The sequence below is a fragment of the Pongo pygmaeus genome, chromosome 4, assembly GCF_028885625.2.
Source record: "Pongo pygmaeus isolate AG05252 chromosome 4, NHGRI_mPonPyg2-v2.0_pri, whole genome shotgun sequence".
NCBI lineage: Eukaryota > Metazoa > Chordata > Mammalia > Primates > Hominidae > Pongo > Pongo pygmaeus.
The window spans coordinates 70070231-70090244 of NC_072377.2; the positions used below are offsets into that span (position 1 = coordinate 70070231).

Consider the following 20014-nt stretch of genomic DNA (forward strand, 5'->3'; position numbering starts at 1 on the left):
AAGTAAATAAAAAATACCATCATACTTGGGATTTTATATTGTATTCCTTTCCCATACCTTTTCTTTCTCAGTTTGACTAATGTACTCATACAATTATATACCTTTCATTTAATTAAAGTCGGCATAATAATATACAAGCATTAATATAACTGAATGTGCTTTACTAAAGAATACCTAAACATTTAATTCTTACATCATTTCCCTAAAGATTCTACCCTACAAGAAAACTACAACAGTTATCTACTTATGTATATGTTTTGGAAAGTCAAATATTACAAACACTATAAAAGTACAGAAAATAATATAACCAATACCTAAATACCTATCATCCATATGTTAACATTTTGTCATGCTCACTTTCAATTCGTTTAAGGAAAAAGCTCACTCGCATGCCTGTGCACACACACACAGCTGGAGAGCTTGTATCAACTTTTGGAACACTTTCTCAATCTCATTCCATTTTTTTTTTGTCGTCTGAAGCAACTGCACTGAAGTTGGTCTCTATCATTCCCAAACAACATATTGTGATATGTATTCTTAAAAAAATAAACTCAATTATACCTATACTGCAATTTTTTCCTGCCACCCAATATTTTGTGATTTATCTATGTTAACATAACAGGTATAATTTGCTCATTTTATCTAATCGATAATGTTCTACTGTATGAAAATTATATTTACTGTACTATTGATAGAAACGTAGGTTGCTTACAGTAGTTTGCTATTATAAACAGTGTTGAAATGGGCAGTTGTACATGTCTCTTTGTGTACATGTATTAGGTTTTCTTTAGGGTAGCAGCTTTCAAGTTTTCTTAACAACTGAGAACAGTAAAAAATAATGCAAACAAGTGCACTCATACACACATTCATGGATAAATACACCCTAATACACAAAAACGGAAACAAAAGTTAATTGAAAGATTTCTATATTCAATGTTCAAAACAACCAAGGCTAATGGTGACCAAATAATTCATTTCACGATCCACTAATGATTCACTACAAATCTATGCTAGGGGTTGTTTCTAGTTGTCTCTTATTTTGTAGGTGAAGTCCTTTGGGAGTCCTAGGTTTATACCAGAGACTCTCTAAATAGAGTTTCAATTTGGCTTGGGCAGGGCCCTTGGCCTTATTTTTATCCTCCGCATCTTGCCAGCCCATGAAAAATAGAAGTTCAAGAGCCTAGGGTTCATCAAATACCCTCAAGGCTCAATCCCCGGAACTTCTCCTTTCCTTTGGTTGTTGGCCTTTGAATATTCTTTAATTCTTTATTTTTTTCTAGTGTATTAATGTATCTAAAATATGTATTGCACATTTTAAACAAGTTTCTTAGTTGTTTCTTAGTCTAGTCTGCCACATTATTGGAACAAGTTTTCCTCACTGTGATTTCCTAACAAATGAATCATTCAGAAGCACTCTTTTTAGCTTCCAAACATATGGAGTTTTCAGGCTTTGTATTTATTGTCAATCTCTAAATTTCCTACACTGCTATCAGAGAATGGGATCTGTATGATATTAGTTCTTTGGTAATTGATGAGACTTCTTTTGTGGCCTAGGATGCAGTAAATTTAGGAAAGATTTGTTATGTATTTTGAAAACACAGTCACATACTGCATAATGGTGTTTAGGTCAGTGATGGACCACATAAACAACATAGGTCCCATAAGATAATAATACTGTTCTTTGTCAATGTTTAGATATGTTTAGACACACAAATACTTACTACTATGTTACAACTGCCTACACTATTCAGTACAGTAACATGCTATACAGGTTCATAGCCTAGCAACAATAGGCTATACCATGTAGCCTACGTGTGTAGTAGACTATACATCCAAGTTTGTGAAAGTACACTCTATAATTTCCACACAAAGATGAAATTGCCTAATGACACACTTCTCAGAATGTATCCCTGTTGTTAAACAACACAACCATATATTGCTATTTGTTGAAAAGGGTTCTATATCTGTTTGCTTGTTCAACTCTTCTCCATCTTAATTTTTTTTCTCTAATAACTTCTGATAGAAGTACTTAAAATTATACAAGTATTGATTTGTCAATAATTGCTATTATAAATAATGTTGAAATGAGCAGCTGTACATGTCTCTGTGGGCATACACCAGGTTTTCTCTAGGGTAGACTTGTCAATTTCTCCTTGTAATACAGATTTTGCTATATATTTTGAGACATTAGTAAATGTTTGAAGATCATTACTTTATCTTTTTAGTTTATTGTTCTTGAGTTTCCACTTATCACCAGTAGTGCTTTTGCCTCAAGAGTCTGAAATTATAATGGTTCTGTTATAGTAGGTAGCTAGTCAGGCATGAGTGGAGCAGGAGAGGGCTCCCCCACTCACAAAAGAACATCAGGCAACCATCAAGTGCTGGTCCAGCAGCTGTCACACTGTCTCTCTAAAATGATAATTGGTCACAGCCAGTGCCAGGAAGAAGCAGTTTCTGAACAGATAAAAATACCTGAAATTGATAATCAGCAGCTTCCAATAAGATCTCAGGAACTGGGCAAGTGGACTCGAGCATATGCATTAAGAGGCAAAAATGAAGGAGTATGAGCTTCTGGGGGCATTCCACCAGAAAAGGGAAGAAAAAGCCTCAGGTGAACATGTGTACAACTCCAGTAAACACACTGTGCATGCTCACCTCCCAAGCACAGGTAGGGCACCATGCATAAGAGAAGAATGAAGGGAAAGGGGTGCAAGACACTGGAAGTAAGCCAGCATGTAAAATGCTAGGTTCAATGTTAATTGGGGCACTTAACCTCAAGGTGCCTGTCTGGGCCTCTTCCAAGTAAATTTTCCTTTCTTTCGTTCCTGCTTTAAAGCTTTTTAATAAACGTCTACTCCTGCTCTGAAACTTGCCTCAGTCTCTTCTTCTGTCTCACGACCCTCAGTAGAATTCTTTCTTCTGAGATGGCAGGAATAGAGGTTGCTGCAAACTTGTACGGATTCACCACTGGTAACTAGGATACCCACCACCGCTAACAGTTCCACTAGTGCTCTTTTGTTTATTATTCGTTGGGTAATATGAAATTGCCATTTTTGTAGGTAAAACAGTGGAATATCAGCAATGTTCAATCAAATATGTGTTTTTTCCTTGTCCCTTTATTTTGAAAATTTCTGTGTAGTTTTTAGTTTTATGTGTAGTTTTATTAATCACAACACATAGTTGGACTTAATTTTTTAAATTTGACTTAATATCAGCACAATTTTTAACATTAATTTCTTAGCACGGGAAAAATAGTTCCTGCTTCACTGGAAGCCATGTAAATTCACTCCTCATACTTACATATACTTACAAGTTATAGGCTGAGGTTGCCAATTCTTGATTATCTGTTTTCTTCTAATTATCTTATGGGAACTCAAACACACTATATGCATTCTTGCTTCTTTCAGTGAAATTTTTTCTAATCCCTGCTTCACAGCCTTTTTAAGGAGTCTGACTTTATGTGAGGGGCTCCACCCTTGCCATACTGCCATCCCCAGGGCTTGAAAGTGTCACTCCACAGCTCTTAAACGCCTACCCAGTAGGCCTGTGGATCCACTGTTTTCAGCTAAGATTCCCTGCTCTAACTTTGAGCTCGTTTTCTTGTCTAGCACCTGGGGATTTCCCTTTCATTCATTCTTTTGAGCTGGGTTTTTTGTTGTTGTGGTGGTTGCTGTTGACATAACACTTTTTTCTCCTGCATTATTACGTGTTTGCAGCAGAATGGAAGGCTTTCTAGGTTGGTTTGGCTTGCCTCTTTGATCAGAACTCCTGATGATACAGGCTGGGCATGGTGGCTCACGCCTGTAATCCCAGCACTTAGGCAGGCTGAGGCAGGTGGATCACTTGAGTCCAGGAGTTCAAGACCAGCTTGGTCAACATGCTGAAATCCTGTCTCTACTAAAAATACAAAAATTAACTGGGCATGGTGGTGCATGCCTGTAATTCCAACTACTCAGGAGGCTAAGGCACAAGAATCACTTGAACCTGGGAGGTGGAGGTTGCAGTGAGCTGAGATTGTGCCACTGCACTCCAGCCTGGGCAGCAGAGTAAAACTGCCTCAAAAAAAAAAAAACAAAAAAAAAACTCCTGATGATCAATCTTTACTGTACTTAAGCTAGCTTTGTACCCAAATACCTCTCATCCTCTCATTGAAATGAATATTTAAAATAAATAAAATGCTTAAATAATGACCACACTGGTAGCAGTCTCTGCCCCACATCCATTTTAGCTTTGCTTCAAGCAAAGTGACCCTAAGGTGATAAGACAAATTAATTGCGAAACTACAAATAAAGTTTCTTACTGATTTTTTTTTTCTATTGGGGAATAAGTTAGTGAAGCCTAGGTAATAACTGTGTTGCAAATTACAGTTCTTATGGCTAGCAATCTAAATGTTCTTGTAGCAAACAATGTAGAAGAAAAAAAAAAGGTGGAGGACTCACCCTTCTTGATTTTAAAATTTATCATAAATCTATAGCAATCAAAGCAGTTGGTACTGGCATAAGAATAGACACACAGACCAATGGAATAGAATTGAAAGTCCAGAAATAAACCCACACATACATAGCGAACTGAGTTTTAGCAAGAGTGAAAGTCCATCCAGTGTGGAAAGAATTGTCTTTTCAACAGATGGTACAGAGACAACTTTTCCACATGGGAAAGAATGTAGTTGGACCCCTCACCTCAGACCATATGTAAAAATTAACTAAAAATGGGTCAAATAAAATAAAATATAAAACCATAAAGCCCTCAGAAGAAAGCATAGGAGTAAATGTTCATTACCTTGGATTTGGCAATGGATTCTTAGATCTAACACCAAAAGCACAAGCAACAAAAGAAAAAAATTGATAAAATGGTCATCAGAATTGATAAAATGGTCATCTATCTGGTAGAGCTTAATATCCAGAATACATAAAGAACAACTATAACTCAACAAAAACACAACCCAGTTAAAAAATGAGCAAAGGGCTTGAACAGACATTTGTCTATAGAAGAAATACAAATGGTCAATAAGCACATGAAAAGATACTTAACATCATTAGTCATTAAAGAAATGCAAATCAAAACCACAATGATACCACTTCATACCTATGAGGATGATCTGAATTGTTTCTACTCACAACACTTCTGACATCAAATGTGTGGGTTTTTTCCACACCGACAGCCAGTTCTCCAACTTTCTGGACACTAACTGGGTGTTCAACAATTCAGTTCAATTCTGTTACTACCCAGGGTTAGCACAAGTTAAGGGCTCAGACCCACAAGACTATTCCCATTTCCGATGCCTATAGCGAGTCTAGGCCACCCATACTTCTGACCAGCCAGCTTTATAAGGTCAGGGGGTTCCCACAACCCCATCCTCTAATTCGAAAATTTGCTAGAAAGGCTCACAGAACTCAGCAAAACAGTTTACTTACTATTACCTGTTTATTATATAGCACGGAACTCAGAACAGCCAAATGGAGGAGATGCATAGGGCAAAGAAGGAGCATAGAGTTTCCATGTGCTCTCTGTGTGCCACAATCGCGGCACTTCTGTGTGTTCACAAACCCAGCAGCTCTCTGTACCCAGTAGTTTAGGGGTTTTTATGAGGGCCCCATTAGATAGGCATGATTGATTCAATCACTGATCACTGGTGATTAAATTCAATCTCTAGCTCCTCATCCTTCTCCCCTTTCTAGAGGTCTGGAAGTGGGGCTGAAAGCTCCAACTTTCTAATCACATGGATTGTTCCTCTGGCAACTGGCCCCCATCCTGAAATTATCTAGGAGCCTCCCAAGAATCGCCTTATTAGTATAAACTCAGGCATGGTTGAAAGGGGCATGCTATGAATAATAAAAGATGCTCCTATCACCCCTATCACTCAGGAAATTCCAAGAGTTTTAGAAGCTCTGTGTCAAGAACCAGGGACAATGACCAAATATACATTTCTTATGATCATAAATGGCTATTTTTTAAAAAGGAAAATAACAAGTGTTGGCAAAAAGGTAGAGAAATTAGAGCCCTTGTACATTTCTAGTGGGAATGTAAAATGGTATAGCTGTTACGAAAACCAGTTTGGCAGTTTTTCGGCCGGGCGCGGTGGCTCATGCCGTAATCCCAGCACTTTGGGAGGTAGAGGCGGGTGGATCACGAGGTCAGGAGATTGAGACCATCCTGGCTAACACGGTGAAACCCCGTCTCTACTAAAAATACAAAAAAGTAGCTGGGCATGGTGGCACGCGCCTGTAGTCCCAGCTACTTGGGAGGCTGAGGCAAGAGAATCGCTTGAATCTGGGAGGCAGAGGTTGCAGTGAGCCGAGATGGCACCACTGCACTCCAGCCTGGGCAACAGAGCGAGACTCCATCTCAAAAAAAAAAACCAGTTTGGCAGTTTTTCAAAAAAATCAACATAGTAATTCTGCTCCTATGTACATATCCCAAAGAATTGAAAACAGGGACCAAACAGATACTCGTACATCAACATTCACTGCAGCACTTGTCATAATAGCTAAAATGTGGAAACAACCAAGTGTCTATCCACAGTGGAATGGATAAACAAAATGTGGTATACACATATAGAGAAACAATCCAGCCATTAAAAGGAATGATGTTATAATACATGCTACAACATGGATGAACTATGAAAACATTATGCTAAGGGAAATAAGTCAGACACAAAAGGACAAATATGTATGATTCTACTTATATGAAATATCTAGAATAGACAAATTCACAGAGATAGACAGGTTAATAATAAGGGCTGGGGAAAGGAGGGAGTGGAGAGTTACTGGTTAATGGTTACAGATTTGGGGCAATGAAAAAGTTTTGCAATAAATAGTAACGATGGCTTTACAACATTGTGAATGTATTTACTGCCACTGAACTGTATATTTAAAAAATGGTTATAATGGCAAATTTTGTGTTATATATATTTTAACACAATTTTTTAAAAAAGCAAATGAAAAGGAGCATGGCATAGTATCAAATCTTACAGATAACCAGAGTTCATATCTCAGTTTTCCCACTGACTAACACAGTAACCCTGGGCCTCAGTTTTCTGATTTGGAACAATAACAAAAATAACAACAAGTATTGAGGATTTACTGAAGCCAGTCATTGATCCAAACACTTGCATGAACTCATTTAATCTACACAACTCTATGGGATTAGGTACTATAATGATCTCACTTTACAGACAGGAAACTGAAACACAGTGATCAAGCAATTTGCCTAATGTCACATAGCTAGTAAGTGCCAGCAGAGGTTTGTACCTAAGTAATCTGGTGCCAGAACCACTTGTCTTGAATGTTCATAAAACTGGAGATCATGAAACCTATTTCACAGAGTTATTTTAAGAATAAAATAATATCTTTCATGCAGTTAGTACAGAGACTAGCATCAAATAGGTATTTAATACACGGTACCAGGTTATGACCATTTATTTCACTAATACAAGGACAAGTATATTCTCCCCTTTCCTCCCTCCAGGAGTAGCTATGCCACATAATAATAATAATAATAAAAACCCTCCAGTTTCATGTTTCATTTTGACTGTGCAGATAAAAATCTGTCAACGTATACACACACAAAAAAACCCCTCTTGTTTTACAAATAGGGTACCCAAATGTCTACTTATGGGCTTACAGAATATATAGACTATGCTAACAGCTACTAACTTAACCAGGCTTTAGCTCTATCTAAAATCCTCAGATTTGAGAACACACAAGCTATTTTATAAGCTTTTAAATTCCTAAACCCAGTTCATTCCACCAAGCTTCCAAATCCCTAACATTTTGGTTCCTCCCCTAAAAATGCTGGCCTCTTCTGTAGTCATATATTCTTTCTTGAAGTCTTTTTTTTTTTCTTTGAGAGAGGGTCTGGCTCTCTTGCCCAGGCAGCAGTGCAGTGGCACAATCTTAGCTCACTACAACCTCTGCATCCTGGGCTCAAGCCAACCTCCCACCTTAGCCTCCCAAGTAGCTGAAACTACAGGTGCACGCCACCACGCCTGGCTAGTTTTTTTGTTTGTTTTTTGTAGAGATGAGGTTTCACCATGTTGCCCAGGCTGGTTTCAAACTCCTGGGCTCAAGCAATCTGCCTGTCTCAGCCTCCCAAAGTGCTAGGATTACAGGCATGAGCCACTGCGCCTGGCCAGCTTCCTTGGAAGTCTTATCCTCATATTTATCTGTTTTATTTCCCCACTGACCTAGCTGATCACTGCCCCTTTCCTAGTCTTTTTCAATAGATTCTTAAACATGTAACTGTCCTATGTGCTCACATAGTGTTGCCACCACACTTAAGGGATATTTGGCTCTTCCTTGAGGGCATTTCTCTATAGTTAATTATCCTTTACCTCAGTATTATTAGTAGTCTCCAGGCTTCTCAATATTGTTTCCAAGTAGTAATCCCTAACTGTCCACTCAGCTCCCTGCTGCAGGTTAACAGCCCCATTCATTGAAATTTTTTGATGGCTCATACTCTAACTCTTTACCCCAAGCCCTGCCACGAGCTGGAATGGACAGCCTAGGTTGTTGGATAGCTTTTCTGGGTTCCCTGACATTCTAGATTCCATGGCCACACTATGGTCCTTGTTATCATCTGCAACTGTTTTATCTTTGAATTTTTAAACTCCAATATTAAACTCTGACTGTGTCTTTCATCCTTCTAGCTTTTTCATTCATTTACACTTATGCATAGATCTGTTTTTGATTCTCATTATGATCTTCATTTCCTTAATACCTTCATTTTCTCCCAGTCTCAAATCTCTTATTACTGACAATATGAACAATCTTTTACAAGTCTGACTCTTTTATATACCCTTGTTCATCCTCATTGCAGACAAACGAATCTGACTCAAACTTACTATTTCTCTGGGTTGTTACCCACCACTCCCCCACCACCCCACAGAGTGGTCAGGCAATGCTTGAGTGTAACAACCACACGTTCATGCATATTAGCATTTTTTATTTGTCCTTAGTTAACTTCCTCTCCTACTTCCCTCAATGACTTTCCCAAACTGGTACCTGTCTCAAAACATTCATCACTCAGTGTCCTGTCCTACTCAAACTCCCTACCTAAGGAGGCAGTCCTGTCTTCTAATTTACAAACAAAATTAAGATTACCACGCTGGATCTCCTACGTTCTATCACCACCTGAAAACATCTATATCTATTCTCATTCAGTTTCTTCCAAACTTCAGAGGTATCCTTGTCATACCTCTTAGAAGAACTTGCTTAATCTTTCCTTATCTCCAGTATCTGCAATATGTCCTCTAATGTTTCCCTCAGTCTATACCAACATTTTATACCTTAAGAAAAAAGAAAAAACCCTCTCCATTTATCCCAGTTTCTTCCAGAAATTACCTAATGTTTCCTACCTCTCTCATGGAAATTTCTTGAAAATGGAGACTACATTGGCTTTCTCTATTTCATCCCCCACCACTCAGGCCTGAATCTACACAGTTTGTTTCATGACCTACAACTCTACTTAAACTGATCTTGCTAAGGGAAGTAAAGCATCCTACCTGCCAAACCCAAAGAACATTTTTCAGTTCATTTCTTATAACTCTTATCTGTTGCACCTGACAATTTCCCCCACATCCTTTGGCTAATGTGATGCTACATGCTCTTGTTTCTTCTTCCATATTTTCCTGGTCACTTTTCCCTCGGTTTATGCCTATATTATTTTACTCCACCATCTGATATTTTACTCTATGAGGAGTCTGTTGTTATTCTAAAATATGTTTAATTAAATATCATATAGGTCAACAAAATATAAATGTGGAGCAAAAAGCTTGATTGTTTCTAGGAAACAAAAGCTGTACTTTTAGAAAGATGTAAATAAGTTGCTTTTAAAAAGCAATTGACAAATTCGGCAATGGCAATAAGACTGTAAAAGGAAAAAAAGAATCTAAAATAATGGGACAAGGTACCTGCTTCTCAAAGGGAATGCCATTGGCATTTGGGGCCAGAATGTTCTTCATTGTCCAGGACTGTCCTACCATTGTAGGACGTTTATAATCTTTGGGCTCTACATAGTAAGCGTCATAGTGCTGCACCCTTCATCCTGTTGCTGACAATAAAAAAACACCTCTACAGATTTCTAGGGAGGCAGTACCACCTGTGGTTGAGAATTAATGATAAATTTCTTTACAAGTAACTTCTTGCCTACCTTTGAAGAAGCAAACTATAAAAAATAGAAAATGCATTTCAGATGTGGTTTACACACATAAGACTGAACACCAATAAACAGACATATAAACAGGCAATAAAAAAGTGACAAATTTATATTTGTGTAAAATGTTAAAGGTATTTACATATTTGTTTTTATTTCCTGCTGCTATGATCGACCACTGGGTCTACTATACTAATCTTTTCATCATACTTTCTGAGAACTATCATGATTATTTGAGACATTTATCCCATAAATAATCCCAAGGCCTAGTGTCCTTGCTGTTTTTAAATATTCCAAAGTTACCAACTTAAAAAGAAATTCTAATAAAAACTCATTATCGAAATAACTCTTTTTCTGTGAATTTCTTTTTTTTTTTTTTTTTAGACAGAGTCTCGCTCCGTTGCCCAGGCTGGAGTGCAGTGGCACAATCTTGGCTCACTGCAAGCTCCACCTCCTGGGTTCATGCCATTCTCCTGTCTCAGCCTCCCGAGTAGCTGGGACTACAGGCGCCCGCCACCACGCCTGGCTAATTTTTTGTATTTTTAGTAGAGACGGGGTTTCACCAGGTTAGCCAGGATGGTCTCGATCTCCTGACCTCATGATCCACCCACCTTGGCCTCCCAAAGTGCTGGGATTACAGGCGTGAGCCACCGCGCCCAGCCTGTGAATTTCTTTTAAGTTAATTTTGCTAAGGAAATTCTGCCACAGAAAGGGAGACCCATGTTATTTAATAATATATTCAAACTTAACTTGAAACTTTAAAAAACAATATATTCACTATTGAAATATACTGAGAAATAAGCTTTTTCTATCAAGTATTGAAATTCTTTAAATTGTACAATCTGAACAACTATTTTTGCAACAAAAGAGAGAGAATATTCTTTTGTAAACAACTGAAAAATACCCATATTTTTGGGCATTAAAAATATTTCAAATCGTCTTCTTGACCTTTCTCTTACCTTTATACAAGCAATACAAAAATTCTGGCCCCCAAATAAAAGATAAGCTAATTTGTAAATGCAATTTCTATTAGAAAGACTTGTAAATTGAGAAGACCTTCATCTTTAATAGCTGTGGAGATGTAAATTTAACACAGAAGGGACATATGACTAAATTTTTCCACAGGAGACAAATCAGAAATTGTTTAATAACTAAATCACTAAAATCAAAGATCTAAATAATAAAGCAAAAATAACGAAATATGGAAATATTGACAAAACTATTTGCTGACTTGGCTTCTCCTAAAGAATTCTAATTACTGCAGATATTTCCATTGTTGTCTTAAAATAACCATGAGGATACTACATCAACAAATATTCTATTTCCAGAAAATGAATTTAATTGCTTTCCTCAAAGTATTAGGTTAAAAGAAGTCCAAGTATAGAGACTGATATTAGTAGACAGACTGGGAAATCCATTCCAGATTTTGAAGTAAATGAAGCATTTGTAGGTTCTTAATTCTTGAATAAAGAAATGAGGCAGGTAAGTCAGCAATGATTAAAAGAAAGTAAACAAAGCTTAAGTTAGCAATGGTTGAAAGAAAGTAAACAAAGCAGAAATATAAACAAATTTGAAAATAGAAAAGATTTCATTGCACTCATTTCTTGTGTGCAAGTACATTCTTCAATTTTCATTTATGTGAGTGACATATATAGTTATATATGCAATTTTGCTACTTGAGCAAGCTTCCCTTGAGCCAGTTTTAGCTTTGCTTGGAAGTATGTGACTTGTTCTCTCAGCATTCTTTTAATGTGCCCTTCTGATGGAGATTTATGCCGAGTACTCTCTTATCACATGTTCTTGCATGAACATCTTTTTGTCAAATCACTCTTAGTTGGTAAAACATAATAACTCTTCAATGAATTGGAGTGTATTAACAATCCAGGCTAATTCACATGGTCTGCAAACAACTTAGAAAATAGCAAATATTGTTGCTATAGCTGTTACTAAAGCTTTAGGCATTACTATATTTAACTAAAGAATATTTACTTACAGTATAAAATTACAAATTTATATTTATAATTACACATGCTTAAGTTTACCTTTTCATTCAATTAATCATAATGGAGATTAATAATTGTTTAAATCAAGTTTTCACCCATGAGCAGAAATTCTGAGACCAATTAAATCTTTAAAGTAAATGCAATAAACACAAAAAATCTTCATAAATAGTTTGCATTGCCTTCACTTTTTCTCCTAGTATGTGGAAAGGGGGAAAAGAATAAGTATGTATATAGTTTTTAAAAAATATACTTTCTCCAAACTCCTTAATCTACCACTAACCACCTGTATCTTCATGCTACTTTTGGTAGTCATCAGATACATAGCTACCTTTTACTGGGTCTAAAGCAGGGAAGAAAAGTGAATATTTACTGCTAACAGAGGAATTTCTGTAACTAGATGTTAGCTTAGGGCTAAAGGACTATGCAACTGCGCCCCTGAAATCAGGATGCTACATTATATTGCCCAAAGAGGCCATGATTCCAGTATGAATAATGCAAAACATGTCATCTTTTAGAATACTTACGGTAGCCACATTTTTTACAGCCTGCTCTGACACTGTCCTTGTTGCAACCTGAAATACAATTGGATAGAATTTTAGGAAGTAAATAAATATGCAAAAACTTAAAAACTTTATTGTATGAAAAAAGCTAAGAAAAACCATTTGTTACAGAATTTCTGTTTTTTGTTGTTGAGACAAGGTCTCACTCTGTCACCAAGGCTAGAGTACACTGACATGATCACAGCTCACTACAGCCTCCAGCTCCTGGCTCAGGTGATCCTCTTACCTTAGCCTCCCAAGCAGCTGAGACTACAGGCATGTGCCACCACACCTGGCTAACTTTTAAATTTTTTTGTAGAGATGAGGTTGTGCTTTGTTGCCCAGGTAATCTCAAACTTCTGACCTCAAGTGATCCTCCTCTGGCCTCTCAAGGTGCTGGGATTGTAGGTAAGAGCCACTGCACCCAGTAGAATTTATTTTTTTAAGAAACAGCAACAACAAAAAATCATCTCTGACCCAGCTTAATGACCTACTAAATTATATGACTCTTATAAATCAACAGAAAGGCCAATTTTCTCAAATTATTTGACAAATACATCGATAATATTTTTTTCTAATTCAATATAATAAGACAAACACACAAGGCCAATAAACATAAAAAAAAGCTCCACATCACTAATCATCAGAGAAATGCAAATCAAAACCACAGTGAGATACCAACTCACAGCAGTCAGAATAGCTATTATTAAAAAGTCAAAAAACAACAGATATTGGTGAGGCTGTGGAGAAATGGTAATGCTTATAGACTGTTGGTGGGAATGTAAATTAGTTCAGCCACTGTGGAAAGCAGTTTGGAGATTTCTTAAATTAAAAAGTCAAAAAACAACAGATATTGGTGAGGCTGTGGAGAAAAGGTAATGCTTACAGATTGTTGGTGGGAATGTAAATTAGTTCAGCCACTGTGGAAAGCAGTTTGGAGATTTCTTAAAGAACTTAAAACAGCACTATCATTCGACCCAGCAATTCCATTACTGGGTATATATCCAAAAAAAAAAAAAAAATCATTTCACCGAAAAGAAACATGCACTCACATCTTCATTGCAGCATTATTTACAATAGCAAGGACATGGAATCAACTGACGTGCCCATCAATGGTGGATTAAAGAAAATGCAGTACATATACACTATGGAATACTATGCAGCCATAAAAAAGAACAAAATTACATCCTTTGCAGCAACATGGATGCAGGTGGAGGCCATTATCCTAAGTGAATTAACACAGGAACAGAAAACCAAATACCACATGTTCTCATTTATAAGTGGGAGCTGAAACATTGGGTACTCATGGACATAAAGATGACAATAACAGATACTGGGGACCATTGGGAGGGGAGAGAGGACAAGGGTTGAAAAACTGTTGGGTACTATGCTCAGTACCTTGGTGATGGGATTTGTACCCCAAACCTCACCATTATGCAATATATCCAGGTAACAAACCTGCACATGTATCCACTGTATCTAAAATAAAATTTGAAAAATAAAAGAAAGTAAAAAAAAAAAAAATCTAGCAAACAGTTAAGAGTTTAAACATTCCAAGAATTCTACAGCATTGAGGAAGAAATTCCAGGGTACTCTGGCCTGTCCCTCAAATGTAAAATAATTTATATATATATATATACATACATACATACATTAAGGTTAACAAATATTTTCCTGTTTTTCATTAGAAGGAAAAAATATCTAATTTCTTACAGGAATTGGTGAAATTCCAGAACATTTACTGTAATTGCTAGGTATTATAAGAAATATCTAAATTCAACATTCAAATTTTGACAAAACAAACTAGTCATATATCCACCCAGTTCTGATAAATATTTACAAATACAGTAATCCTGTATAATTAGTAGTACATGCAGGCAATGCTGAAGATATAGATACCAGAGAAAAATTAAAACTGATTTCTTTTTATTGTGATAAAATATAAATAACATACATTTACCATCTTAACCATTTTAAAGTATGCAATTTAGGTGTATTAAGTACATTCACAATATTGTACAACCATCATCACTATTCATTTCAAAAACTCTTTCATCATCCCAAACACTAACTGTATTCATTAAACAACTGACTATTCCCTCTTCCCTCTAGCCCCTAGTAATCTCTATTCTACTTTCTGTCTCTATGAGTTTGTCTATTCTAGGTACTTCATATATATAGGGAAATCATACAATATTTGTCTTTTGGGCCTGGATTATTTTACTTAGCAGAACGTTTTCAAAGTTCATCCATATTATAGCATGTATTAGAATTTTATTCCCTTTTATGGCTGAATAATATTCCATTGTATGCATATATAGTTAAAACTAATTTTATCCTCCAATAGTGGCTTCAATCAACCAACGAAAGCCCAGTATAGTATTATTCCATTTTCTTTTTTTTTCCTTTTTCTTTTTTTTTTTTCTTTAAGACAGAGTCTTGCTCTGTCACCCATGCTGGAGTGCAGTGGTGCGCATCTCGGCTCACGGCAAGCTCTGCCTCCCAGGTTCACGCCATTCTCCTGCCTCAGCCTCCCGAGTAGCTGGGACTACAGGCACCCACCACCACGCCCAGCTAATTTTTTGTATTTTTAGTAGAGATGGGGTTTCACCGTGTTAGCCAGGATGCTCTCGATCTCCTGACCTCGTGATCCGCCTGCCTTAGCTTCCCAAAGTGCTGGGATTACAGGTATTATTCCATTTTCTTGGTAAAGGGCATATAATTTCCAAACCCTTGAAATGGAGATATAATCCTAACTAAATAAGATATTTAAATACATACAGTCCAAACATAAAACAGTGCTAATTTAAAAACAAATATGATTTTAAAACTATTTCTTTGGTGTTATGAAGTTAAAACATTAGTTATTTTCCCCTTAAATTTTAATATTATTTTAAAGTATACATTATTGAGATGGGGCATCATAGCTTACGCCTGTAATCCCAGCAGTTTCAGAAGATTCCTTGAGGCCAGGAATTTGGTGCCAGCCTGGGAAACATAGTGAGACCACATCTCTACAAATTCTTTGTTTTAATTAGCTGGTCGTGGCATGTGCTTTTAGTCTTAGCTACCTGGGAGGCTGAGGTAGGAAGATCACTCGAGCCCAAGAATTCACGGTTACAGTGAGCTATGACTGCGCCACTGCACTCCAGCCTAGGTGACAGAGGGAGACCCTGTCTCTAATTATTCTAGTAAAAGTACAGTCTGTTCTACTACAATACTTGTTTTAAAAATGCAAGTATTGTTCTAATGTAATTGATACATTAGGGAAAAATTTGAGCATAATGTGATTTTCATCCACATAAAACACTAAGTAAATGCAGAACATTGCATCCAGCTGATCTGAACCACACAGGAGTATACAAAATACACAAGCACATATATCTCAAAACATTTCTAGTGACCTCAGTTCACCGCAAATGTTGTGAACATCCATCAACATCTGGTGTTACAACTTTTCATGGATTTCTTATTGCCCTCTTACTGTCACTTCATAACTCATAAACTGCAACTCTTCTGAAGCTCACTTGCACAGCAAACTCCAGGTCTTTTAAGAGGTAAAATGTCATACTTATTGTAGTATTTATGCATTTTTTTAACCAATTAACGTGTAAAACTGTGCTACTGTTTCTATTAGGTTCCTACCTTTTTTTTTTTTTTTGAGACGGAGTCTCCCTCTGTCACCCAGGCTGGAGTGCAGTGGTGTGATCTCAGCTCACTGCAAGCTTGGCCTTCCAGGTTCACACCATTCTCCTGCCTCAGCCTCCTCCTGAGTAGCTGGGACTACAGGCGCCCGCCACCAAGCTAGGCTAATTTTTTGTATTTTTTTTTAGTAGAGATAGGGTTTCACCATGTTAGCCAGGATGGTCTCGATCTCCTGACCTCGTAATCCGCCTGCCTTGGCCTCCCAAAGTGCTGGGATTACAGGTGTCAGCCACTGCTCCCGGCCCTTTTTTTTGAGACTGAGTCTTGCTCTATCACCCAGGCTGGAGTGCGGTGGAGTGATCTCAGCAAACTGCAACCTCCACCTCCCGGATTTAAGAGATTCTCCTGCCTCAGCCTCCTGAGTAGCTGGGATTGCAGGCGCCTGCCACCACACCCGGCTAATTTTTGTATTTTTAGTAGAGACGGGGTTTCACCATGTTGGTTCCTATCTTTTTTTAATGTGTCATTGAAGCTTTTGAGCATTGTGCTCTAATCCCATTGTTTCCCTGTAAACCCTGTCATAGTTAAAAACAAATATGTTATATTGTAGAATAACTGACTGGAATAAAATCAAATGAATAATATAATCTGAGGGTCTTTCATTTTGAAAACAACTGCATGTTGAGAAAAGCTCAGAGAATTGGAGTCAGTGTTAAATCTGTTTCCATAGAAACTGTAGATGCTAAAAAATATTGAATAAAATTATGCTAAATGCATCATTACTATTACTACAACAGAATAAAAATGTTGTAATAGATCTGAAATAATCTTATCTCAGCATGTATTAGAATTGAACTCATGACAAAAGGCACTGAGAAAATTCATCACTCAAGTATCCCATAGTTTTAGAATAAACAAGCTATGAAACTTTTTCTCGGCAGGTCATCTTCTTTACTAAAGTTGAAACTTTTACATGACAGGGAAATATAACCAGAACTCTAAATAAAGTACTTTATATCAGCTGGTTCCTCACCAGTCTTTGGTTAAATTATTATTTCAGCTTCATTAGTCTTTAATTTTCGTGATCGTCTGGGCAACTGAATACTTCTACCCAAGAGTTTGAATCTGAGGCAACTGACCTAATAGATCTGAGACAAGTGACACAATGAAGTGGGGAAAGTTAATTCATTCTGCTGTCAGGATCCAGTTTCCAGGAGCACTGATGTCACTGGCAGTAGCAGCCCTAACCAGGTTTGGGCTTGTGCAGGATCTTGGATATGGGTTCCCTGGGTCATTTCTATTTTCTCACCCTTATTATGCAGGCTTTGCTTAGATTCACTGAGCTACCTGATATCTTTCCTTTTCTGCTTAAGTTAACTAGTCAGTTTCTATTGTTTGGAATAAGAACCCTGGCTGATATAACAGTACTCAAAATCCATGTCAAACTGACTATAGTAGGGCTATATTGTGAGGTCCTTACTCAGCTAAGTTACCTACTTCCCTGCCTTGGGCTCCTGTGCAGTTCTTGGCTCCATTCCTTTTTGAAGTTTGCTAAGGCTGTTCAGAGTAATACAGTGTGCCCATCTCAAAATTTTCCTTTCTAATCATGACCTGCAATCCAAAAGGCATTATATAAAAACTTATAAATTTGACATTGGAAAAAAACTGAACGGCAAAAACCACCAAAAGCAAACTCAAAAGACACATGGAAACTTGAGGAAAAAATATTTGCACCTCATAGGACCAAAAAAGGGCAACTATCCCTATGTATATATCTCAGCAAATCATTAAGAAAAAGATCAGTAACCAACAGGAAAAAAAATGGGCAAAGGATGTTCACAGAAATGGAAATAGAAATGACTCTCAAACATGTGGAGATATGCTCAGTCTTATTTAAAACAACAGGCAAAATGTACACTAAAAACTATACTGGGATTCCATTTTCACTTATCAGAATCGCGAAGATTGAAAGGTTGAAGGAAGTGTAGGGGGGCATACTCTCATACATTGCTGGCAGGAGCATAAATTAGTACTATCTCTTATGGAAAGCAGGCGGACAAAACCTGTCAGAATTACAAGTGTACATACCTCTCTGACACAACAATCTCACATTTGGGAATTAGTTCTCCCAATTTATTTGCACAAATGCATACTGACTTATGTACAATGTTATTCACTATAGCATTGTTTGTAATAGAGACAGAGTAGAAATAATTTAAATATCAATAGGGAACTGGCTAAATCAATTACGGTATGAAATAATGGGGATGGTCTTTAATGATGTTATGATCGCTAAGATATACTGTAAAAAGAAAAAAAGCAAGGTGCAGAACAGTGTTTATGGCATGTTGCCATTCATATTAAAAAAAAGATGATAGAGCAGGAGCACTGTCATCTCAGACAAACACCACCACTTTAAATTCCAGCTCCCTTTCTAGCCTCATGCATTTCAAGGAAATTACTTCTCTTCTAATTATAAGCAGCCAGAAAGAACAGAAAATAACATACAGGTAAGACAGCTGGGCACAAAGGGAGGTGGGGGGAAAGTCTCTTGAGCAACTGCCAAACTTCACCCTCATACAATGGGCCCCAGTAAAATAGTGGGCCTTAATAAGCACATTCCTTTCCCTTCAGGTGCACTAGGATAGAAAAGCTAAATGCAGACTGATAGGCCTGCAGCTGCAGAAAGATGTATGGGAACAGACACACAACTCTCCCTCCCAGATAAGCACAACAAAGAGTCAGAGAAGCAGTCCAAGCCTCTGATAAACTCTCCCACCCTGAATCTTTAAAAACTCTTAGTTTGTAAGTGAGTGTGCCTCTGACCTAACTTGGCCAGAAGGCGCCTCTCAGGTTTGTTTCCTCTAAATAAATCTGTCCTGACTGGCGAGCCATCTTTTCATGTTTCTTACCTCTTTCTTTAATTCTTACAGAAGATATTAGACATACCTCTGTAAGGATATAGATTGGTTACTTGAAGAAAGAAAACTAAGTCCAGACAGAGAAGGACTTGAGTAAGAGACATGTCACTATATACCTTTTGGCAGCTTTAAAATGTGAAAGGTGATTAAATTACCCTTTCAAAAACCAATCTGGAAAATCTCCCTCAAACAAACAAACAAAACTGTAACACTAAGAAAAGTAACTGTCAAGTAAACATTATCTGACAAAAGGCAATGATTGCATTTGTAAATTCTTCAGAGAGGTTACATTGCAGACTTTCAATAAAATATTATTAATTCATGATGTCAGTCTTCATTCTTATACTTGCTAAATATTAAGGGCTTACTCTGAATCTAGTATTCTGTTAAACAACTTGGGTGATAGTGGGAGGAATCAGGTAATTGGGCTGGTCCTTTTTCTTTCAGTAACTTAAAGTAGCCACATAATTTTGAATCCAACTCAGTGCTTACCATGATGTAGAGTTGCTAAGAGGTGCTTAACAAATACTTATTGATTTGAGGTTATAAGCTTAAGAAAATACAGTCATGTTTCATTTAATGACAGGGATACATTCTGAGAAATGTGTTGTTAGGCACAACACAGAAATTTTGTCCTTGTGGCAATGTCATAGTGTACATAAACCTGGGTGATATAGCCTACTATACACCTAGGCTGTATGGTATAGCCTACTGCTCCTAAGCTACAAACTTGTACAGTATGTCACTGTATTGA

The 20014-nt window shown here is 37.1% G+C and overlaps 1 protein-coding gene across 3 annotated transcripts in view; it reads right to left on the bottom strand.

Annotated features, from left to right (window-relative positions):
* SREK1IP1 (SREK1 interacting protein 1) overlaps positions 1-20014 on the bottom strand; it is a 50621-nt gene that overhangs the window by 23360 nt on the left and 7247 nt on the right. For 2 of the 3 annotated variants that reach the window (XM_054487503.2, XM_054487501.2), the window contains exon 2: positions 12680-12727. The exons of the other annotated variant lie outside the window; for it this stretch is intronic. In XM_054487503.2, coding sequence (XP_054343478.2) covers positions 12680-12727 — 48 coding nt within the window. The remainder of the gene's footprint in view (positions 1-12679; positions 12728-20014) is intronic. 3 annotated transcript variants of the gene reach the window in all.